Source organism: Brassica oleracea, chromosome C2 (assembly GCF_000695525.1).
Source record: "Brassica oleracea var. oleracea cultivar TO1000 chromosome C2, BOL, whole genome shotgun sequence".
Taxonomy (NCBI): Eukaryota; Viridiplantae; Streptophyta; class Magnoliopsida; order Brassicales; family Brassicaceae; genus Brassica; species Brassica oleracea.
Window position 1 is genome coordinate 50,406,612 of NC_027749.1, and position 24,933 is coordinate 50,431,544.

At 34.0% G+C, this 24,933-nt stretch overlaps 5 protein-coding genes and 1 pseudogene across 8 annotated transcripts in view; 1 reads left to right on the plus strand and 5 right to left on the minus strand.

Annotated features, from left to right (window-relative positions):
• The window catches only part of LOC106324640 (F-box/LRR-repeat protein 2-like), a 3,947-nt gene extending 2,364 nt beyond the window's left edge, over positions 1–1,583 (minus strand). Inside the window, exon 1 of the mRNA XM_013762589.1 lies at positions 526–1,583. Coding sequence (XP_013618043.1) covers positions 526–853 — 328 coding nt within the window. The 5' untranslated portion in view covers positions 854–1,583. The remainder of the gene's footprint in view (positions 1–525) is intronic.
• A 3,365-nt stretch (positions 1,584–4,948) lies between these two features.
• On the minus strand, positions 4,949–6,340 carry LOC106324646 (transcription factor TCP7-like). Its single transcript, XM_013762597.1, has one exon. It carries the CDS (start codon positions 6,206–6,208, stop codon positions 5,516–5,518), a length of 693 nt encoding a protein of 230 aa, XP_013618051.1. The 5' UTR covers positions 6,209–6,340; the 3' UTR covers positions 4,949–5,515.
• Positions 6,341–8,050: 1,710 nt separating this feature from the next.
• On the minus strand, positions 8,051–10,651 carry LOC106324643 (protein TRANSPARENT TESTA 16-like). 4 transcript variants are annotated; one of them, XM_013762595.1, is made up of 8 exons: positions 10,599–10,640; positions 10,397–10,445; positions 9,953–10,179; positions 9,065–9,134; positions 8,805–8,969; positions 8,660–8,701; positions 8,531–8,572; positions 8,052–8,432 (listed from the first exon to the last, which is right to left on the minus strand). In XM_013762595.1, the coding sequence occupies exons 3-8, from the start codon at positions 10,138–10,140 to the stop codon at positions 8,211–8,213; spliced, it is 729 nt and encodes a 242-aa protein (XP_013618049.1). In that variant the 5' UTR covers positions 10,141–10,179; positions 10,397–10,445; positions 10,599–10,640; the 3' UTR covers positions 8,052–8,210. The 4 variants fall into 4 exon arrangements, with proteins under 4 accessions (XP_013618046.1, XP_013618049.1, XP_013618048.1 ...); XM_013762594.1 differs by having other exon boundaries at positions 10,583–10,640; XM_013762592.1 differs by lacking the exons at positions 10,397–10,445; positions 10,599–10,640 and adding an exon at positions 10,279–10,302 and having other exon boundaries at positions 8,051–8,432.
• Positions 10,652–13,580: 2,929 nt separating this feature from the next.
• Positions 13,581–14,470, plus strand: LOC106324648 (nicotinamidase 2-like). The gene has a single exon (XM_013762600.1). The coding sequence runs from the start codon at positions 13,671–13,673 to the stop codon at positions 14,265–14,267; it is 597 nt and encodes a 198-aa protein (XP_013618054.1). The 5' UTR covers positions 13,581–13,670; the 3' UTR covers positions 14,268–14,470.
• Positions 14,471–14,761: 291 nt separating this feature from the next.
• Positions 14,762–19,050, minus strand: LOC106324639 (serine carboxypeptidase-like 34). Its single transcript, XM_013762588.1, has 9 exons — positions 18,562–19,050; positions 16,759–16,869; positions 16,573–16,668; positions 16,393–16,485; positions 16,216–16,304; positions 15,806–16,123; positions 15,479–15,615; positions 15,227–15,319; positions 14,762–15,133 (listed from the first exon to the last, which is right to left on the minus strand). The coding sequence occupies exons 1-9, from the start codon at positions 18,875–18,877 to the stop codon at positions 14,875–14,877; spliced, it is 1,512 nt and encodes a 503-aa protein (XP_013618042.1). The 5' UTR covers positions 18,878–19,050; the 3' UTR covers positions 14,762–14,874.
• Positions 19,051–21,368: 2,318 nt separating this feature from the next.
• Positions 21,369–23,525, minus strand: LOC106324529 (annotated as a pseudogene).
• Positions 23,526–24,933: the final 1,408 nt, after the last annotated feature.

The window sequence follows — 24,933 nt, forward strand, 5'->3', positions numbered from 1 at the left end:
TCGTTTTAAATTAAACTATAAACCATATAAAATACAATATTTTAGTTTCAAAATTTACTTTAAACAATTTTTTTGATAAAAGTTTTGAGATCATTGACAAGTTATTTTTTTTTAAATTATAAATTATTAAAATTATTAATCCCACAATGAAAATTTTGTTATCAGTAATTAATTTTTTTTCTATGAAAGATACAGATGATCAAAATAACTATATGAGTAGAAATCATCATTTAATAGACATTAATATAAAAATATACTAAAATATATTATCTATGTTAGTATCATTTAAATTTAATTACATATCCTATCAAATATAAAAATAATATTTTTTGGATTAATAAAATTGATTTATATGTTCGCACCAATTTAATTATATATTTAATAGTTACTGACTTTGCCTTACCCTATTAACCTAGTCTAGTACTAAAGTAAAATCCATAACAATACTGAAGTAACCAAAAATCTAAACATTATCAAATCAAACGCATGTACTTATAGTCCATTCAATTCAAGAAAGAAGAGAACCTTTGCAGTTGTGGAGATTGAGAACTCTGAGACACCTAAACCCCTCGGCTATGACAGTGAGGTCAGAATCAGTGACACCTGGATAAAACGACCTGGAGACTGACTGAGAGAAGTCCAGCTCGACGATTTGAGTGAACCTGAGGGCGAGACGGCCAAGCAAGTGTGGACCAGCACGCGCCGCCAGCTTCTTCCGGTCTGTGCTCTGCAGATATAGCCACCTCTTGCAGACAAGACTGAACACTTCCTTGTCTTTGTCTCTGTCTAGCTTGGACAATACACATCTCAGCTCGTCGTCGGTTAAAGCATCATTAACGCAGACCGAAGCCATGATCAGCTTCTTCTTCTTCCTCTGCTGCGGTTAAAAGGGCATTGTTAGATGAGACTTAGGAATCGTGTGGTAGCAGGAAAGCAACAAAAGGTTTTGTGAAGATGACGCAAAGATGCTCATCCTCATCTATCCATGTTCGGTGGATGGGCAATTCAGGAATTTTAAACGTTTGGTACAAGGAGATGTGTCTTATCATTGAGCACTTTCAATGGCGGTTAGTTTTGTTTGGTCAGTAAGAGACACTCCACCAACCAAAGTCAACGACTTTCAGATGAAGACAGAGAGAGAGAGAGAAAGAGAGACTTGTTGTCTTTCTTCCTAAGAGGAGAAACTCTTGGGACCCATCTGAGTTGACTTACTTCTTCTCATTGCTCTGTTTCTATACGGAGATTCCATGTCTCCACAACAATCTTAGACGAAACTGGATGCTTAGTCACTAACTACACGAGAAACGAGTTAAAGAAAACTCTGTGTGTTAAGATTGTTCCACCATCATCATTCATCAAGTCTCCCAGGCGCGTAGAGAGGACGCGGTGAGTGGTACGAGCATCTTCGTACCTTGAGGACGAAGAGAGAGGTCGTTAGAGAGCTCCTCGAGGCGGGCGTTGGCTGCGCGGATGTTGTTGAGACTGTCTTTGGAGGAGATTCACTTCGAGATTCGCTTGCTCGTTCACCGCTTTCACCTGAATGGCTCCCAATCTTCTCCTGTTCTCCATCTCTCCTCTCGCCGACGTCATTCTCCTACGCCGAAAGCACTTCTCAGCTTCGAAGACGAAGTTTGGCCCATTATAGAGATTAAGCCTGGCCCATTAATCCCGTAGTAAGGCCCATTTAAGTCAGTTTTGTTGGCGCCATAGTTCGATCGTTACAGTTTCCGTTTAACCGCGAGGTAAACTGGTACTGAAGTTAAGTTAAAACTTAAAAACATAATTCGACCAAAAAAACATTCATCCTCTCTTTTCCCTTAAAGGATAAACTGGTTTGCTTACTTGTCACAATATCATTAGTCTAGTTTAATTACAAATATCAAATTATTTACCGTGGGAAACGGTTCTTAACTAACTGACTGATGATATGAGGCTCTAAGTTCATCTTTTTAATGTTTTAGCTTGCATTAATGGCTTTATAGTCTGAATATCTCTATAATGTTTTTAAGTAATTAATTCCTTCTGATTTTTGGTAACATTTAATAGGGGCATAGACATAGTAGATGGAGGTGAATGGGAGGCTATTTACTTACGTGTGTGTCGGTCCAGAAGGCAATATATAATATATATTATATATACACATTAGTGTTAATATATGTATTGCCAACTGCCAACCTATAGAAATTTTTTTTGGTGTAAACGAATCAGTACTTGAGGTTGGGATCATTTAAATGATTCGACAATAAAAGGTACGGAATGTTTTTGATACGAGGTGATTACTAAAGACCCCCCACCTTTAATTATTTTTGCATTATATCATATAGCTGCGTGTTAATTACTCTACTCCTTGATTAAGAAACAGAAACACCAACTTTTAGTTAAGATCTTTCCATTAATGGATTCTTATTTTATGGCAAAATCTGTTTCATTCAGTGATTAGAAAGTGCGACCTAACTAGTCTAAAAACCTATCTACACTACGAGAAAACAGCGGCATACTGAGGGAAAAAATCGTCGGTATGTCGTCGGAATAACGCTATTCCGACGACATACCGACGAAAAAAGTCTTCGGAAATAACTCCTCGAAAATTCATCTTTCCTCGAAAATCCCTCGGAAATTTCCGACGGAATTCCGAAGACTTTTTTCATCGGAAATTCCTCGGAATATTCCGAGGAATATGTCGTCGGAATATTCCGAGGGATACACTTCCTCGGAATATTTCCAAAATTCAAAAAAAAAATTATAAATTTATTTTTTTTAAATTGAAATTCAAAAATATAAAATTAAAATTGAAATAGAAAACATATTTAAAATACTAGTGTTTGGGGTTTCAAAATCTCGAATGTTTTTTTATAAACGGATCGATCGATGTATTTATGTCCAAAAACGCATCGATCGATCACTATGATGGACCAAAGCGTAACAATGTGATCGATCGATGGGTATATGTCCAAAAACGCATCGATCGATCACTATGATGGACCAAAGCGTAACAATGTGATCGATCGATGGGTATATGTCCAAAAACGCATCGATCGATCACTATGATGGACCAAAGCGTAACAATGTGATCGATCGATGGGTATATGTCCAAAAACGCATCGATCGATCACTATGATGGACCAAAGCGTAACAATGTGATCGATCGATGGGTATATGTCCAAAAACGCATCGATCGATCACTATGATGGACCAAAGCGTAACAATGTGATCGATCGATGGGTATATGTCCAAAAACGCATCGATCGATCACTATGATGGACCAAAGCGTAACAATGTGATCGATCGATGGGTATATGTCCAAAAAGGCATCGATCGATCACTAGTTCGTCGGAATTTCCTCGGAATATTCCGAGGAAATTCTGAGGAACTAGTGTTTGGGGTTTCAAAATCTCGAATGTTTTTTTATAAACGGATCGATCGATGTATTTATGTCCAAAAACGCATCGATCGATCACTATGATGGACCAAAGCGTAACAATGTGATCGATCGATGGGTATATGTCCAAAAACGCATCGATCGATCACTATGATGGACCAAAGCGTAACAATGTGATCGATCGATGGGTATATGTCCAAAAACGCATCGATCGATCACTATGATGGACCAAAGCGTAACAATGTGATCGATCGATGGGTATATGTCCAAAAACGCATCGATCGATCACTATGATGGACCAAAGCGTAACAATGTGATCGATCGATGGGTATATGTCCAAAAACGCATCGATCGATCACTATGATGGACCAAAGCGTAACAATGTGATCGATCGATGGGTATATGTCCAAAAACGCATCGATCGATCACTATGATGGACCAAAGCGTAACAATGTGATCGATCGATGGGTATATGTCCAAAAACGCATCGATCGATCACTATGATGGACCAAAGCGTAACAATGTGATCGATCGATGGGTATATGTCCAAAAACGCATCGATCGATCACTATGATGGACCAAAGCGTAACAATGTGATCGATCGATGGGTATATGTCCAAAAACGCATCGATCGATCACTATGATGGACCAAAGCGTAACAATGTGATCAATCGATGGGTATATGTCGAAAAACGCATCGATCGATCACTAGTTCGTCGGAATTTCCTCGGAATATTCCGAGGAAATTCTGAGGAACTAGTGTTTGGGGTTTCAAAATCTCGAATGTTTTTTTATAAACGGATCGATCGATGGATATATGTCCAAAAACGCATCGATCGATCACTAGTTCGTCGGAATTTCCTCGGAATATTCCGACGGATTGATGTTTCCTCGGAATTCCGTCGGTATATTCCGAGGAAATTCCGAAGAAACCCAAATTTTGGGTTTCCTCGGAATTTCCTCGGAAATTCCTCGGGAAATTCCGAGGATTTCATTTTCCGTCGGAATGTCCGTCAGAATACCGATGTTTTCTTGTAGTGCTAATTCGTGTATTTTGTCAACAGAAACCCATCTAATCACTTTGTTAGTATTCGCCAAAAAAGATTTGTGACAAAATGGGATAACTTTTATACATCCTCATCAGATATAGTTATGATTTTTGTATCTGTTCACCAAGAATTATATTACAATACTGAATTTGTTGCCAAAATCAAAACAAGCATAAAATAATCAAAATTTTAATGTAGAAACAATTGATCATTACAATTAGAAACATGAATTATGGATCCATCTCTTACAATTTGAAAAGCCATTAAGCTCTTTTTGTCTAATTTTTGTAAAGAACTTATAAGTTTTTTTTTTTGCTTAAGTTTTTTTCCCTTAATAGATTATATATAGAACTATCATGTCGCCTTATGGTTTCAACTTCAACGGTTAAACAAAACTTGTACCTGACTAACGTGACAAACCTAACGTCAAAACACATGACATAAATTCTTATGAAACAAGAAGGCAATATACAAGTTGAACAGAGGACACAGCTGGTTTGTCCTCATGTACTTAATCATCTCTCCTCTCATTCAAATCCAGACTCGAATTACACAATGCGTTCTCCAGTTCAAGTTCAGCAAAACAATCACACTCACGTACAATTACAAAGCTGTTGTCCATCATTATTAGATAAACCAAACATATACGTAGAAGCCTGTAACATTTTATTAAAAAACAAACGTGGTAATCGATCAGCTTACGCACCACAATTGTGGTAGCACATTACACTATCAGCAACAACAACAAGAAACACTATAAATAGATTTATAATAATAGTACTTTGACGACCGCTCTGCTTGACTGCTTCACCGGAAAAAAAACAGACAAAAGGGCAAAACCTCCACGGTTTCTTAATTGCCCTAAATGATGTACTAAGTAAATCTTGATCTTCCACAAAAAAAAACAAAAACTGCATGAAAGAAATCTTTAAGATAAGGTTCTTAATTAAACCTAACCCAAGTTTAGCTAAAACACTAACGATACTCTCACATAGCCCCTGGGATCAATCAATCAATTTCAAAAACTACAACACACACATTACACATAGATAAACATATATATACCAAACTAAAAAGGAGCTCAATTTCAACGTGGGCAGTACTCTCTCCGACCCGACCCGGGAGCTCCAGCAGACAAAGAAGCAAGCAAGTTAAGATGACCCGGAAGATAATTACCGACTCTAGCTGCCGAAGCTTCACCTATTGCACCTTGTTGCTGTCGCTGCTGGTGAACAAAATGGGCAGCTGCTTGTTGTTGTTGATGTTGTTGCAAGAACATCTCATGTGGAGCTCCGGCGGCAAAGCTCAAAACTTGTCCGAACTCTGGCCTCGCCGGAACAGACCAAGACCCAGCTGGTATAGCACCTCTGGAACCCTCTCTCACGCGTTTTCCAAGTATAAACGGTGAGGAACCTAGTAAAGGTTTATGATCTAGAGACGAGGAGATAGTGCATGTTGACGTGGTGGAGAAGCTCGCCGGGGTCGTGCCGGTTCCCGTTGCGGTGATGATGGAAGGCTCAGATTGACGGAGGAGCCATTCGATAGTTTGGCCGTCGGACTTGTGGCCGAGCTCTCTTGTTAGCTGGAAAACACGAGCTGCGCATATGATTGGCATACGTATCCTCCTCCCTCTTCCGTCTACTTTGGTGTGTCGATCTTTCGCTGGAGGTTTCTTCACAACGAGAGCTCCCTCTGATGGTTGCTGTTGTTGTTGTTTTTGTCTCTGGCGTTCGAGTATGTCTCCGTTTGAGATCATAACTCCGTTGGTGGTATTAAACATGGTTCTTGGAAGAAGAAGGAAAAGGGAATGGTGGTTTAGCTAAGCAGTCTATGACTCACTGAAGCACATTCAGAGGAGGAAGAGGAAGGGAAGCTAATGATTGAGGGGCAGGAGCTGGTGGAGACAGGAAGGAGAGCACATGTGTGGTGTGGGTCCTTCTAACAGATCATCTCCTTTTGTTTTTGTTTTTTTTGAAAAATATTACTAAAACATTTTATTATTAGAAAATAACACGTTAGAAAACAATCTAAAATATCATTAATTTAAAATTTTAAAATATAAATTTTATATTTACGTTTGAGTTTAGTGATTAGGATTGAAAATTTATTATTTAGGGAATATGAGTGATTAAGATTTAGGAATTATAATATTTTAGTTTTTTTGCTGAATGAGTGACGTTTTAGAATTTTTATACTATTTTTTGATAAACTTAAGAAAATATTATTATGGAGATTTTTTTTTTTTTTGCTTTTTACTTGTCTTGACGCGGTGGACTTCACGCCGGTGGATATCTTGCGGTGGGCCAGGCACCGGCAGGAGTGGGTGGGTCAACCCGGTCCTTTTGCCGTTGGTGGAGGATGTTAGAGCATCTTCAACCCATAGCTATTTTTATTTCTATATGCTATAATAGAGGTAAAAGTGCTCTATCTCATCTCTATTTCCACTTCTAAAATAGAGATTGCTATTTTTTTCCTCTATTTATAGAGGAAAAATAGCATTACTCTATTATAGAATTATACTTTTTTTTATTTTCAAAATAGTGCTTTAACTTTCAAATTTTTATAGTTGTAATTAAAATAATTATATTTATAGAGAAATACAGCTTTTGTAGGAGTATAATAACATTTTTTATTTACATAATAGTCTTTTAACAAAATTTTAGTTTAAAAAAATTCATTAGTTTATGAAAATATTTTAAAAGTTAAAAATAAATAGGGTTAGTTATCAACTTTTATAAAAAAAATGTATCTTTTGTAAAATTAAAATAGAATCTTTTGAAAATATTCCTTTATAGAGGCAAAAATAGAGAAATGTATTGGATAAAAACTCATCTCTATTTTAGAGATGCTCTAGTTTAGAGGTAAAAATAGTGGAATACATTGGAGATGGTCTTGTGTGCATTTATAAGCAATGGTTGATTCTGCATAAGAGGTGTAATTCTTTTTATATATTAAAACTCTTACCAAAGCCAAAAAAAAAAAACTTTTGATTTTAGGACGATTAATCCGGCTATTGATTTTAGCTAATGTGAACACAAATTCTGTGGATCAAGATAATCTTTTGGATTAAAGTTGTTTACATCTAACTATTGACGAGATTGCAAAGGAAACCATCAGTGAGGTCATTGATTGGTAAGTAGACATGGCAGATACGCAAGATCTTGTTATGTTCACCATCGAGATTTTCTTTTCTTTATGCCATCGTTCATGACAATAATTTTATTAATGACGTAGCACCCAGAGCATTTTGCTAATATATTTCTTCAATTATTGTCGTATTTCAAACAGTAATTACATCCTAACAAACCACCATATTAATCTTTAATTTTCTCAAACAAGCTTTTAAACTAAAAATATAATCATCATCACCACCGTCAAAATCACGAGTATACTTGCCCCAGAATCTATGCTCTTTCCACAAAAAATTCGTTTATTGTTAAGTTTCCAAACAAAAATCTCTTTGCCCTGTTGACTATTTCTGATGTTAGTAAACATTCATTATTTTCATATGCATGGTATGTAATGGAACTCATCTATGTTTACGTACGTAAACCGTTGATCTCTATTTGGCAATTTTGTAATACTTATGATGGCTAGTTAATCATATAATCAAGACCATATTATTCTTCTCAATTCAAACAAGGTTCTTCCATGTCAACACAAACATACACAAAGATGAAAGGCACTGGCTAATTAAAATAGGTAATAAAAGACAGAAAACGATACTTCATTGTTCATTTATTTGTCTCCATAAAGAAAGAGTAAATCTGGTCGAGGACTAATCAGATATTGGCCATTGGATCGTTTTGAAAATTAGGCTGAGCAAGGTGGAGATGGTAATTAAGATCAATCTCGGAAGGAAGAGTAGCAAGCTGAAGAAAACTGTTTGGTTGTTGCTGATGATCATTATAGAACTGAACTTGCTCTAGAAACTGTTGATATTCCCCTGGTTTGGTTTCTATGCCAGCTTGCTGAAACTCAGTCGTGGCACGATGCCCATGAAGCTGCAATATAGTTAACAACGGTATAGATAGAAAAATGTCATTCAATCGAAAAGCTGCAAACAAATGGGCATTTTTAGCTGGTGATTAGCCAAACTTACCCAACGGTACATATTGTTGTTATCTTCTTCTAGCATCCGCCTCTGATCATATGCATAAACCATGGAATTGATCATTAAAAAGATCATTAATTAAGAATTTTTTTTTAAAATGAGTGATTAGAGAGCGACCTTTCTGCTTAGATTCTCCAACTGTTGTTGCATCAACTCATTCTTCAATATATTAACATTAGAGATAGAAAAGAGAGATTAAACCAAAGCTGTAATCAAATATAGTTTTAAGAGAATATATTACCATGAGCATATATTAAGTTACCTTACGCTGACGAATTTTAAGCACAGAATGTTCGAGCTGTTGCTCTAGTTCATCGAGCTCGTGTGGAGGAATGGAGGCTAAGTCATGTCCACGGTATATACGCTGACGGAGCTCAAGCTTACATGTCTCTCTTCTTAGTACTTCTATCTCATGGCAGAATTCCTCCTATATATACACGCGAAAACTCCAAATTAAAATGATTATTGATTTTTGTGAACATGCTATTTTCATTTCAACCAAATGAATATGTACGTATATACCCGGTTGTCATTAGGATCAGGAAGTCGCAATCCGTTGGTCTGCAAGTATCGGTCAATGAGCTGAGGCATCCTATTCGACATTGTTAATTATGAAATGGGATCAAATTAGTATCTTTAATCTCACAACGTCAAGATTTCAATAATCACTGGAGGAACACAAGTATCATAGCTAACTTAGTTCTCAAGATTAAGATCTATATATAGATATACTTTGACAAACAAAAACGAGAGGATCTGTATTCTGGCCATAAAAATTGGTTACAAGAAAACAAAGATAAAAGGTGTTATCACCGCTTTATTTTGTAAAATAAGACATCAATATAATAGCATACCTTTCTTCTCATTTTTGACTAGGGCTATATGTGAATAAATTAGTCTTCTGGTTATGACTTATATATAGGGTATATATATGTATAAGTTGTAAATATTACACACAATACACTACAACAAAAACTGAGATCCTTTTATGAAAAACGTTGAACAATAAATGTCAAAATCTCTGCAGATGTCTTTGTTCCGCAGATGTAGAATATATAGAATTTGACCCAAATATACCAATAATGAATATATATATATGCATGTACTCATAATACAAAAATAAAAACTGCTAGAATAAATTGATAGCATCAGAGATTCTTAACTTCTGGGCCAGATTTAAATCTTAGAACATACTAGTATTCATGAATACCTGCTACTTCAGAAGCTAATGATGAAAACTATCTGTTCACAAGCACGAGGAGTATACCTCTCTCATATCCTCATTTAAATTAGACCAATATAGTTGACCAAACAAAGTAAGAAAAGATCAATACATACATGTAGACATGTCTGTATAGATCTATGAAACCCTAATTTTATAGAAAGAGAGATAGAGAAGAAGAAGCTAACGTGAGGGGTTCGGTGCAGTGCTGGTAGAGCTTTCCAGTGGCGGAGAAGACGATGAGACCGATGTGAGCATCGCAGAGAACAGAGAGCTCATGAGCCTTCTTGATAACACCACTTCTTCTCTTGGAAAAGGTCACTTGCCTCGCTGTCCGATTCTCTATCTTCTTTATCTCTATCTTCCCTCTTCCCATCTCTCTCCTCTTTTTCTTATTTCCCCTTTCCTCTTCCTCCTGATTCATTTGTATATGTCATATTAAAAAAAATAGATCAACTAAAATAATCTCTAATTAACTACAAAAACAAGAATCTGAAACCCTAAAGTCAATTACAGGATTCATTTCAAGGATGGTTTATTCTGATTCTTGATATGTGAATTTAGAGAGGCGAGAGAATGTGCGTGGGTGAGTTAGTGAATAATATATATACATATAGAGAGAGAGAACTAACAAAAGAAAGACAAGAGAGAGCCTTTTTGTTGAGTTGTGTTCTTCGGGATCTGGAAATTGAGATCAGTAGACACTAGTATATGAGGTCGGATGACACAAAGATGATACGGATTAATGGTGAAGAAGAAAGCTTAATCAACTTTCTCTTATCACTATATTACGTATGTAGCGTGTGGTTTCAGCTCACCATTTTCTAATCTCACCTCTCTTGTTATTCTCCTTCCTTACATATATACATCTATAAGTTGCTTTTGTAAATTGGAGAGTGCAATTAATGTATATATATAAGGCTTAGCTATTTTAACATCGACAATGGTTACTGCGTTATGCGATAAACGTATCATGGTCAGCATTATACAACTAGTGTCGTGCTATGCCTTAATTTGTACATTTAACCCATATGTGTGCATGTGTGCTAATAATATTGTAAAAATAAACTTAATATGTATTCCTTTTATTTTTATCTGTACACAGTTAATTAACTAGTTAAGATTTATACTCAAACTACAAAGTAAAAAAAAAGAAGTTAAGCTAACATAAATAAAAATAAGTAGTTTAATGTTAAATTGTTAATTTGTAATTAATTAGTCATGTAATGGTAGTTTCCTTAGCAGAGAAGTCCCTTTTTAGTCAAATCTCCAACCACTAATTTTTGGATCTTCAATGCATGACGCAGTTTGTAAATGATCCCAAAATGGAAACTTCATGAAATTGTTATAAGGAAAACAAAGTTACCACATTGGGCAAAAGGCAAAAGAGAGTGAGTAGACAAATGGGAGAGGACAAAGTGTAGCAATACTTGAAAGTGACTTCTTAGTTTTCTTCTTACCCACCTCCTAAGCGGCCTTTGATTTTTATCTCGACAATTAAGTCAGTTTATGTGCAACTTGGCTAGATTATCTGTGAAGTTTATATTTCTGTCAACCTGAGTCAATTCATTAACGAAAATCGAATTCAAATCAAAGCACAATGCTACCCTCGTTTCTTAAGCAACAATAGTTAACCTTTTTGGTGATTTGAATTTTATAATAAACTGGTTACTAAATGATACTATGTAGCAAAACAAGAGACGAACATGTGTTCTAAAAATTCAAAAACAATTTAAATTTTATAATAAACATGGTTACAAAATGATACTACCCTCGTTTCTTAAGCAACAATAGTTAACCTTTTTGGTGATTTGAATTTTATAATAAACTGATTACAAAATGATACTATGTAGCAAAACAAGAGACGAACATGTGTTCTAAAAATTCAAAAACAAATTAAAAAATTACCTTTATCTAAAAAGTAGCATTAAAAATAAAAATTTAGAATTATTCAACCAATTATAAAATACACTATAATATAACTCTTATACAAATTTTAATAAGTTAAAGGTTATCTAGGAAGTGGAAAGAAACATCAAAAACTTTCTTAAACATCTTACATTTTAAAATAAGAGTAAATTTTCTAGAATGAGATCTTTTTCTTTTTGGGTTTCTTGGATGATTAACTATAGCTTTTATACTGAAATCGAGATTTAGTCTGAGCTGTACATTCAGATATTTGCATATATATCCTCGAGACTCGTACATTATTTACATATCAATTGTTAGATCCTTGGCAATGTAAATTGGCTTGGTAGCTGTCGTCTATGCAATAATATCAATCCGTTTGAATTCTAAAGTCTTTTCCTTTGAATTTTGTGTCAATAGGATTTTCAAGAAAGCAGAGAGAGAGAGAGAGAGAGAGAGAGAGAGAGAGAGAGAGAGCTCTTCTGTTCTGCCAGAGACTCACAGGAAACATGTTCTGGTTTCTACATTAGGAAACTAATGATTATAGAGGAAGAGTTGAGTCCAAAGCTATTTTCGTCATTCCAACTATCCCTGTGCATCCCATTCCTATACTGTATGGCTTGTCTACGTTATTTATATACACATACGTACATATATCATAGTTGTAATTATTGAGTCTTTTCTTTATATAGAGGACTTCCATTGAGGAATTCTTAATAAATTTCTCAACAAACACTAAAATATAAAATACTGATTATTATTGGATATCTCAAATTTTTAGAACTTTAGTTAAATAGTTCTTAAATAAGAAGTAACATTGAAGGTGTTCCTAGTAACATGCCTAATTAATTAATTTTTAGCAAAAAAAGAAAGAAAAGAAAACATGCCTAATTAATTGATAAATGTTTCGATTATTCTTTTTGAGGCTTCGCTTACGTTAATTCTAAACAGAGAGACTAATGACGTATAATTGAAGTTATAGAGTTTTTTTTAGAGAAGTTCTAAAACTTATGGCATACAATTACATGTTACAATGGGGGATGGTTCATCTGACATCAGCGTCTTTATTATGTGATCATTCAGTGATTACCATTAATATTAAAGAGAACCTCATAGATTAACATTGATTAACTAGGACCCAATATGTTTTCTTTTTTGATTTGTCATCTTAAAAGCACGATCATATTTCAATTAGTTTCCTATATAAATCAACTTTATGAGTCATTTCGTATACATTAATCATTCACATGTTACAATTTATGTTTCTCGGAACTCGGAAGTGTCATTTATAACAGTATAATTGTTTTTTTGTTGGAATATATTACTACAATACTACGCGGATATTTTGTTCGTTTGTTTATTAAAGAGAACAGGATAGTTTTGAGAACTTGATATGTCATCCGTTCATTATTTGGTACTACTGATTTGTATTTGGTTTGCTATCTTTTCCTTTTGTCCACATTCTTAAATTTGTAACACTCGCAAGACATGGCATATCATTTAATTAACTCAAGTTTTCAACCTTAGAGTCAAAACATTGTGGAATAATTTTTTTTTTTTTTTGGTATAAATGTTAGTCGAATAAATTTGATAACATATCAAACCTTTGGGATAGTATAAAAGTATCAAGTAGATGATATGAAACACAATTACTTAATTAACCAGCTTTACTAAGTATATTTTATCATAATGTAATTATCGTTGGTATACCGCAAACAAATGCTTATTGAATTATGCTTGGAGAAGCATTAACAAAATACACAGTATGCTAGAAAACCAGAAAACAAAACTGTATTTGTTGCCACAGGTCCAGAACGTCATATGTGGGCTAGGCCCATTTCATATTTGTTACGGTCCAATATAAATTGAACAAATAATAGTTGGAACTAGGCGCTTCTAGTTCTTGTCTTCTAGTGTAACTAGTTCAACTCCTGTTTCTAGAGGTTCCCAAATATCTCAACCGATCAAGAGTTTCCTTTCATCTCCATCGCAAAAAAGATGGCTTCCTCGTGGAGAAAGTACGAGACCCGAAAGCGAGACCCAAACCCACAAAACGTCGCACTTCTCGTCATCGATTTACAAAACCACTTCTCCTCCATGGCCAAACCTATCCTCCACAACGCTCTCACCACCATCGACATCTGCCGACGCGCCTCCATCCCCGTATTCTTCACGCGCCACGTCCACAAATCCCTTGCTACTGACACCACCATGCTCGGCGAGTGGTGGGACGGCGACCTGATCATCGACGGGACTCCCGACTCCGAACTCATCTCAGAGATCAATCGACAAGTAACCAAACCAGACGAGGTCGTGGAGAAGAACACGTACAGTGCGTTTCACAACACGTGTCTCCAGGAGAACCTGGTCGAGCTTGGAGTCGAGGAGGTGATCGTGATCGGGGTAATGACGAATCTGTGCTGTGAGACGACGGCGCGTGAGGCTTTTGTCAGGGGTTATAGGGTTTTCTTCTCGACGGACGCGACTGCTACGGTTAATGAGGAGCTTCATGATGCAACTCTCATGAATCTAGCTTATGGCTTCGCTTATCTAGTTGATTGCGATAGACTCCGGCGTGGGCTTTTACGTAATTAACCAATAGTAATACACTTTATGATCTTTCTTGTTACTTTGTTAGATATTGTCTTCTAGATATGTTGTACTTGTATCAAAGTTACTTTGTTAGTTATTGTCCTCTTGAGATGTTGTACTCATATTAAAGTACTCGTATGGTTTTTTTTTTTTTTTTGTGAAATCAAAAGTACTCTTCACTCACAGAAATAAAATTGATATATATATATGGAGAACTTCGAAACAGAGGAGAGTATCAGGCGTTACACTTTATTGAATTTGATGTATAACATTCCCAGATGTGCATGAATCATGAATGCAAACACGATATGTAGCCATAATTCTTACTAATTTCTAATTTTATAGTATATGTTTTGTTCTCCATCCTTTAAATAGATTTGATATGTTCTTGCATTTTGTATATAAACTAGCTCGTTGTGAAATAGTTCTTGGTTTTTGTGAAAGAATCGATTAAAAATAAGAGTTCCTGCGGTTATCGTAACATAAAAAAGTAAAGCGAGATAAGCCATATATACAAGTCTAATGGCATGTGTATTTGATTAAATCTGTTTATTAATTTTTGTAACAATTATATAGAATTGATCAATAATCTGGAGTAGTAGAGAAATAATCAAAAGGGAAACGTAGGAAGTTTCTTGTTAGCAAGAAAATGGTGAACAAGCTGAAGAGCCTCTCTAGGTTTGAAAGTCGGAACTTGGTGTCCCGCTCCTCTCACCGTCACAAACATTAGCCCATCGTACTCCACCGTCCACCCGCCTACCTGTTGTTTGTTGGTGTACCAAGGTGTCCAGTCTTGGACTGTCTTAAGACCAAGCTTCTTTAATGAGTATCTGGTTGCGGTCACTGGGATTCTTCCATCTGTATCCCCACTTTTTCACCAAATATTTAAAACTAGTTATCGCCGATTTTCCGTAAATATTCATACATAAAAAGACCACTATCAAGGAGCAAGTGTTATGTACCTGAAAACCCATACTCGTAATCCGGCTGAAACAAGTGTTCTCAAGGTAGGAAGCATGGAAGCGGGAGCGTCAGACCAAAACGAGATATGATCGCTGCACATATAGTTATAACCATGCATATTGGTTTATAAGATCGAACAATAAGTATCATATAACTAGAACCATATACGGTAGATTTCTATATTTCATTATAAGTAAAATATGAAAAATATGGAACTTAACCGGAAACATGTTTGAACATCATGATAATACCTGCAATGAGTCCAAGGGTAAGAGAGGTTGGTGACATTAGCATGAAGTGCCTCTTGAACATCTCTCCTGTTCATATACTTTTCTGTATAGTCTGATGCACATGGATCGTACCCGGCAGCCATCTTCCGCCATCCCTCCTGTATATCATTCAATTGTATGTACCACTTCAGTTAGGGACAAATATCCCACATAGGAAATTGGAAATGATATTAACTAATATATAAACGAGATGAGTAAATTCACTTATAATGGTTTTAGGTTAGAAATTCATCAAACTTAACATGCAATCTGCTTCAAATTATGATTGAAAATAAAATATATACTTACATTGTTGGAGACGAGACGGGGCCGAAAGATGCCTCGAGCAGCAGGAAGGTGGCGGCTTCCGGCGATAGAATGTGAAACGGAGGAGTTCTCGGTGGTAGGAACACACCTCGGAGAATATAGACTGTACATGTCAAGGATCTTGTATACATCAAAATACTCATCTAAAGCTCCATCACATTCCTTGGACACATGCGCTAGTCTGAAGTCGCAGTGTTCATTCACTCTCTGGTACAATCCATCTGATATCACTGCGTGATCGTACGCGTAATCTATCATCCCCTTTTGATCTGTTTCGTCGTCCAACAATGCATTTCCTATCTGCACATATATAAAAGTCAATGTTATCATGACCTTAGTCAAATACTAAACTGTAGGTAGTGATTAATGATTGGTTAAAGAAAATATCTGACCATTAGACCCTTGAGGTTAATGAAATCTTTCTTGGGTGCAATCTTGTTTTGATTGTAGATGAGCTCCGAAAGTTGAGGAACGTAATGGCCTAATTAATTCCATGCAAATATACGTTACAAACAAAAAATTATATGAACTTATTTTTATTTGTTTTAATCACTTTAATTAATATTTACCGGCGTAGCTTTCTCCGGCGATGTAAAAGTCGCGAGACTTGTACTGAGGGAATCTCTTGAACCAATTGACGAGGAAGTTGTACGAGTCGCTAGCTGGTTAAATTATACATAATTTTAATTTACTTACAATTTTTTTTTTACAATTTTTCATTAGTAGAGTCATGTTATATATAATAGAACCTGTGACGGTGTCGCCGAGTTGACTTATATCACGGCTTGTGTTAGAGTAGGAGAATCCAACTCCCACCGGCGATTCCAAGAATAATAAATTCGCCGCTACATATTATATTTCAAAAGTATTTATTTTAATTGCAATGATGAAATATAGAGTTGAATATATATTGAAAAAGTTATAGACATCTATACCTTTGTTCCAGCTATATGGGTTTAGCTTGAGATTAGGTTGAGTTGAGTTTTGAGGGAAGAATGGTCCGAGTTCTTCTGATGCTCCAAATCCGACCGATGAACATCCCGGTCCTATTTACATTTTTACCATTGAATCCATCTCAATATACTATTAACTATTTGATTACTATGGTCCATGTACTATTTTTGATGTTTTGAACTTTCAAAACTTAAAGCTTTTTTTTTTTTTTTTTTTTTAACTCTGGTATCTGGGCAGCCACATTCCCAACTATCCCCTCGTAAAAGGTCCAGCGCCCTAACGGAAGGGATGTTAAATCCGTTGTGGCCAAGGCTCGAACCCGGGTGGCGGGCAGTACAACTGTACCTCCTTAACTTAACTTAACTTAAGCTACCTTTGCTTACTCTTTAACTTTATATTACTTTATGTTCACTATTATTGCGTCGGGTCCATCTAGTTTAAGGGGTTTGTTTCTTGTAATAATAAACACACAAATACAAAAATATTGAGGAACTTTTAGGGCGTGCATACGTGCATGGACCATGTGTAATGTTTCGAATAATAACGAAATGAACAGTATAAATTTCATGCAATTGACTTTTTTTATAGGTAGTAAGTAGTAATCTTATAGTAGATGCATACCTTTTGTGTCAATAACTACTGTATCTTAATATTAAAGTAAAGGGTGCATGAGCCCACGGGAGCTTACAAAAGCCTAAATATATGGAGGTGTATGTATATATGACGTCGACATAAATATTATATCCATCACATGCATATGAATCCAATATCTATATATAAGAGTTCAAAGCCAAAACAAAATCCTAAAAAGTCCAAAAGATCAATGCTAATTATCTAACGTTCTTTCACCAAAATATTTATAAAACATGTTATGGTACACAAAAGACTTATTTTATATTGCATTAAACGCTTTCTTATTCCATCTATAAATTAATATCTATATTTTCATCCAGTTTTTAATTAATAGTAAGATATAGCAAATGAGACTAAAAGTGTATAAAGAGAATATCATATTGGATCGTGTAACAACTAACAAGCATGTGGAATCATTGCAAGCTTCCAAATTAAAGTTGAACCAACACACCAATACTCATCATGATCGTCATGATAATAATTAACCACATATGTTTCATTGATTTTGATATCGTGAATAATATTACTGTTAAGAAGCTTCACCTAATATTCCCTGTCAGTCACCTTTTGTCTCCATGCATACAAATTTAAAGGACCACAGTGACAGTACATACAAATCTTATTTATTTATTTACCATCATGTTTTAGTCCACATTCAGTTTACCTAAGCCATATTATTCTACATACAAATAATACAACACACATGTATATGTGCTCCCTTCAAACAAAACAATGTGATCAAGCTAATATTCCAATATATAGTTTCCTTTCAATTTCAAAATATGATGATCACTGTCATGCATAGATTAACTTTCAATTAATGAAATCACAATGTAGTGATGTTTAGATGCGCCAGCATGTTTACTTTTGTGGGTGGGGTTTTTGTCTGGTCCAGGAAACTCATTACCGTGAAAAAAGGTCTGAAATTGGCTAAATTCAAAATCATAATTCAATTCTAAAGGGTGCAAGTAGATGAAATGCACAAGAAGCATGATACACATAGTGAATTTTTTTTTACCTTTTTGGGGTTTTAATAATAAAACTATCCTTTCATCACAAGTTTTGTATACCGACAATTTAATAATATAGCCGTGAGACCGAGACTCCTACAGAAAGAATCCAAAAAACGAGTGGATGTGAATTAGTCTTACCTCCATTGAGCCAAAGAAGAAGAGGTTTTTTGTTTGGATTATGAGTGGCTTCAAAGAACCAATAGAATAATGCTCGTCCATGTGTCTCATTCACCGTTACATAACCGGCATATTGCCGGAATTTCACCGGAGGCTGTCCCGGAAGCTCCTTCACTAGATCAGCTCGTTGCGCTGCCAAAACCCTAGACCGGAAACAACCATTGTCGCCGTCCTTGTCATCGTCGCTACAGAGCTTTGCTGCTAATGATGAGCCAAGAAGACAGGACACAAGAAATAGGACAAGAACAGAATGCACAACGTGATGAGAAATTCTCATTTTTTACTTTATTAATGTTTGTGCTCAGATCATATAAAGTCGAATATAGTGTTTGTTGTGAATTGTGAAGTGACTGCGCAAGCTTATATAATGTGGTGAGAGTGAGAGAGAACGAGAATGATTTCAAAGACAGATAAGAACACTCTGTAGACTCACTGGATGGTAACCATTTCCATAAGATAAGACATAAGAAAAGAAAAATCAAAATCCCAAAAAGTAAGGAAAATGAAATTTTATCTTTCCATTTTATAATAATACTATAAATAATAATAATATTAGCATTTTCTATATATAAATAGAAAGGTTTGTTACATTTTTTTTTTTTTGATAATAGGTTTGTTACAAATTAAGTTTCCTTTTTTTATAGGCGTTTCTCTTTTTGTTTACACTAGCTAGAGGTAAAATATATGCACATGCAACTTGTGCCTTCTATTTTATAACCGTTTTCACTTGAAATTTTATAATTATTCATGCGTATTAACACCATTATTATAAGATAAAGACATGTTACCAAACAAAAGAACCAAATGGGCAATAAGGAAGATATGACAGTACAATTATATCGTATAAATAGAAGTTTGTTATAAGTCGTTTTTCCCTTTATGGGCAATTAATATATTTTTTGTTTATACTATACATTTAGATGCAACTTGTGCAATATGTCTGCAATTTATGTAAGGAAATTTAAGAATGATATAAACTAAAAAGATAATATAGAAAAATGTGAGAAAACTAGAGATAATGAAGTGATTGGTCAATGAATTGGAATAGAAGGATCCAAACAAAAAGCAGAGGGGAGCGAAGAAAGTGACGGTTCATAAGATTATCTTATTAACAGATTTGACCAAACCCTCTTATATTTACTTCTCTCATGTTCTTCCCCCTTAAAATTAGCAACAAGCAAGCTATCTACATAATATTTATATTATAATGTGTGGAATTGTGATGTATGTGCAAGTAAAATATCTGTCATACTACAAAACAGAATGTTACGGCATTGATTGCGTGATGAAGATTCAGTTTCTGTGATATATACGTCATAGAGGTGTATCCACATGTGGTTACAAGAAAAGGTGTTTCTACTTGTGTGTACCCATAATATCATACTTGTCTAAACAACCAGAGCATGATTAGTGGCAGTTTATCAACCAGTCTCTACCCATTGAAAAAAATAGAAAAAGGTAAAAAAGATAAAGATGTCTATTTATTAGTAGTTTGATTTTTCTTTATTATTTAAATAAATATAAAAATTATTGTGAAAGATAGTAAAGAAAAATCAAACTACTAATAAATAGACTTCGTTGGGATATATAAGACAATACTGATACTCGTAGAAGTCAAGAGACATTTGGATGTTAAAATTTACTATCTGTACTGGACTAAGACTTGATGAACATTGTATATATAAATTATTTTATATATTATATGTTTTTTTATATATTATAAAATAATATATATATATATATATATATATATATATATATATATATATTATAAATATTGGATGTGAAAAAGTCAATAATTATTACGTATATAATTAAATTGGTGTGAATACGTAAATAAATTTTATTAATCCAAACAATCACTTTTCTATTTTTTATTTTATATAATTAAATTTACATAATATATACATAGATAAATAATATATTTTTAATATTGATATATAGTTAAATGATGCGTTCTATTTATTTGTATTTTTTATAACAAAAAATTTAAATCGCTGATAACAAATTTTCATTGTGCAATATTTTTGAAAGTTGTAGGAACTTATAATTTTTTTATAAACATTCAATGCAAATTTTAAATTTTAAATATTAAGTTATCAGTATTTGTTTAAAGATTTTATCAAAAAAAAATTGTTCAAAAACAAGTTTCAAAATTTAAATATTTATGTATTTTCTATGGTATATAGTTTAATTAAAAGATATTAATATATATGAAACTTTCTACTTACATGATTTTGTAATAATTTGTATCTTGTCGTAAAAAAATAAATCATGGATCATAAAAGTTTTAATGTGAGACTTTTTAAAAAGTTCAAAATATAACATATACGGAAAAATCTAAATTTTTATTATATGGTTAATGTGATTGTTGAATTTATTTTAATAACTTAAATTTAAACAAAAATGATAGAGAATACACTAATTTGTATCAAATCTTTATTATTCAAAATCATTAATTGTCATATATACGTTAGTCACATTAGGCAATTCCGTAATTTTTATTTAAAGAAAGAATTGAAAACATGAATAATTAATTTATGGTTAGTTTATTAAAAAGTTTATTATATATTTGGATGAACCAACCTATTTTTCTAAGAATTTTAAAAATCATTGTGGTGATAACACGTAACTACTTCAAATGCTGAAATGCTTATCTTTTAAGGGGATTACAATGCTTTTATAATAAACATTTTTTGTAAGATTTAATTAAAAAGTTTAACTTACCGATGACAAATAATAGTTTGATAAGATAATTTTGCTTACAATATTGTTAGTTTTCAGACCATAATCTTTTTTAATTAACAACAAAAACATATTAAAAAGAACAATAACACACAAACACTACGACGTCGTATTAGTGCGAAACAGAGGAGGGAGCTCGGAAACAGAGTTCATGACTTGAACAAGAAAACATATAACAGAAGCGGAGAAGTTTAGCTCCATCTTCTCCTATCCTCCTCTTCGTTAACAGTACCAATCCGGTCGTCTCTTAGAGTTAGTCAGCCTGTAATTCAGCAGAAGCTCCTCATCACATAACTCCCTTGTTGCCACCAAAACCAGTGTCTTCAAAACAGGAGCATCCAAACCATTGCTACCTCCTGTCTTAAACCAAAAGCTTCCAAATCTTTTCAAGAACCTCTTTGGCTTTGCCAAAGCCTTGGAGTGGCTTGCTCAACGCTTTCAAGAACCTGTCTGAACCGTTTTCTGATATTTTGGTGTCTGTTTAACCGCGGGTGTGTACCAGTCCATAGTTCTTTAGCTTCGCCACCAATTCCCCAAGGCTGAGAGTTTATCACAGTGCCATCGTACCTTGTGATGAGATAAGAGGTGTGTGAGTCAACCTTAGGGTACCCTGGAATGTACCTCTAGAAGGCAGGGGAGTAGATAACTCCAGGGTAAAAGGCTAAGACAGTTCCAGCATCTGCTTGGCCTTTGATGAAACAGCCTTGACCAGAGTCTTTGTGAGGTGTAGCCCATTTGATCAGGTAAATGTCTATGAGACCTCAGCTAGTTTCAAAGGCTTTGTTTCAGGAACAACTGTGCTGAAGAAGAAGAAGAAGAATCAGTGTGAATAATATGGAAGAAAGTAGTGAAGATCAATGTTAAAAAAATCACTAACCGGTAACTAAGCATTTTACAGAAGACTAGCGATTAGACCGCCGTATCTGGAACCTAAACGTTAACGAATAATTGCTTTATTTTATATACTTTTATTTATATTAGATATTTTAGTTTTTGAATTTAGTTATAAATTTATTTTGATGAATTATATACGACAAAAAAAAAACTGAATAAATTTGTGGATTTGCACTAACATTATTGGTTGATTCAATATATTAAGACTGATTTAAACTGAAATAGACAGATTTCAACTGATTTAAACCGATTTAAAACGGTATAAACCTATTTGAGTTGCATAAGTCAGATTTTAGTAAAAAAATTCTTAGTTTATAACAGATTTACAGCTTAGTAGGATGCCTAGACACTGACTACATGGGTTAAGATTATAAAGCTCACAAACTGAAACACTTACGGAGCTCATCTGCAGCTGGAAAAGTATTACCCCCACCAATGGCGAAAGTAAACCGCTTTGACGAGGAGGAGGAGGGCTTGCTGTTTGTGATCCTGACTCGTTCTTGCTAACATCAGGAAGAAGGATTCCATCCATCAAAGAGCAGAAGTTTTCAACTAGGTGGTGAATGTTCTCTTAAACTTGTCTCTGCTGCTCAGACAAGGAGGTCTTACCAGCCATCTCAATTATCTCTTCTGCTCCGTCTCCATAGCTTCGTTAAAGCTAAACACACAATTGGTATTCATAATTTAACTTAGAAGGAACAGCTGGAGCTAAATAAAACAAAATCAAGAACTATTGAGACAAAAGAACCAACCTTGTATACATAAACAGTTTGTTAATGTCTGCTTCAAATTGTAGTTGCCTTTGGGTTCTTAGCAAATGTGGTACTCTTGGCAAGAACTCAAACAGCCTAAGTTCAAAATCTCAATCAGCAATGTATAAACCCTCTCAGAAACTAATCAAAAGAGAAACTTCATACGACATTAACCAACAAAAAATGAAAATTTAAAGATTCATATTCAACCTCTGTTCTAATCTATTTCTTGCAATGCCAAATTTGCCTAAAATCGAACAAAGAGTCAAACTTTGTTCGTACCCGTTACTATAAATCGTACAAGAGATGGAAACAATGTTCAGATAATTCGATAGGATCAAACACAGAAGCCAAGAGAGTTCATTAACCTGCTGGAATTTGTTGAACAAAGACGCCATTTTTCTTCTGTGTGTGTGTTTTAACAAACGATTCTCCGACCTCTTTTTTGTTATAAGGATTGCTAGAAAGAAAACCTCCTCCTTTGATGCAGGTTGCTGCATCTTCAGTAGCACAACTCCATGGCTGCATCACCATGTCTGGGCCTATTACTTAATAATGGGCTGAACACAGTGCTTTTTGGGCTTTCTTATATTTTCGTGTCCGAAGATAATACTACATTGTATACTAGTATACAATAAATATACAAGAAGCCCTTAGGCTAATCTATTTCGGTTTATTTTCACGAAACTCGCATTCAAAGAATAAAATAATCAGAATAATTTTTATTGAAAGGTAAATCTACCTTTATAGTTCTTGGGTCAATTAACTTTATATTTTGAATTTAGAGTTAAGATTGAGTTTCAGGGGTGAAGTTTAAAATTTTTAGAAACAGAAAAGAAATATTAAAATTTTAAAATAGTTTCAAAAAATATTTTAGAACTTTAAAAATAAAATTTGAAATTTTTTTTCGAAAATTCTATACAAAGTTCGAATTTGAAAACATATAACTTGAAATTATGAAAAAAAATTATTTTATTTTATTTATCTTATTTATATATGTTTATAAAATAAAGAGTAGAATGATGCCGATTTAATGATTTTTTTGTTCATTTTCCTCCTCAATAGACTCTTTCGTCTAACTAAATCTAATACTAATACTTTGAAACTTATAATTGTTCACATAATGTCCACTGTTTTTCCTTATTGAATTTTGAGTGTTTCTTTAAGTTTTTTTATATGACTGAATCAAATGAATGATAAATATACGATTTGTATCATTTCATCAAGATAATATTAATACAAATCATTAATTATTTGTAATATATATATATATATAAACAACGGTAAATTAAACATGATGAACTGATGTTAAGCAAATGGTGAGAACATGAAAATCATAACTAAGAGCAGCTCCAATGTCAAATTGTATAGGAGTCCTTAACAATTAAAGAAAATTAGAAAACAATTAAATTTGGAGAGAGAAAATAGAAAAAGTTTTTTATGGAAGATTTTTAAGGACTGGTCATAAACTCCAAAGGACCGATGTCATTTAACTATGCTTTTAATTGGTTTTGCAAAATCAAAACATAATCAAATTATTATAATAATGTTATTTTTTTGTTTTATAAACTAGTAGAGGTTGTAACCGATAATGTTGCTCTAATGACGCTATAAGAAGGCCCAATGAAAATGAAGAATTGTTATTTTCTATACATGATGCCCCTTTTTATTTGGCATATTCGAAAAAGAAAATTAATCAACTTCCTCGTAATAATAATATAAAAAGTGGTAACTCGACGTGAAAAAATAATACTCCTCTATCTGTTCTCGAAAGTAAGATGTTTAGATTTTTTACTTATTCCACAAAGATAGATTTTCTATATGTTTAAGGTATTTTTTTATATTTTTAGGAAACATTAAAGGTCTGACTGGTGACCATTCAGGAAACAAGAGGAACGAATAAAAAATGAATGTACGGAAATAAAATAGGAGGAATGAAAAG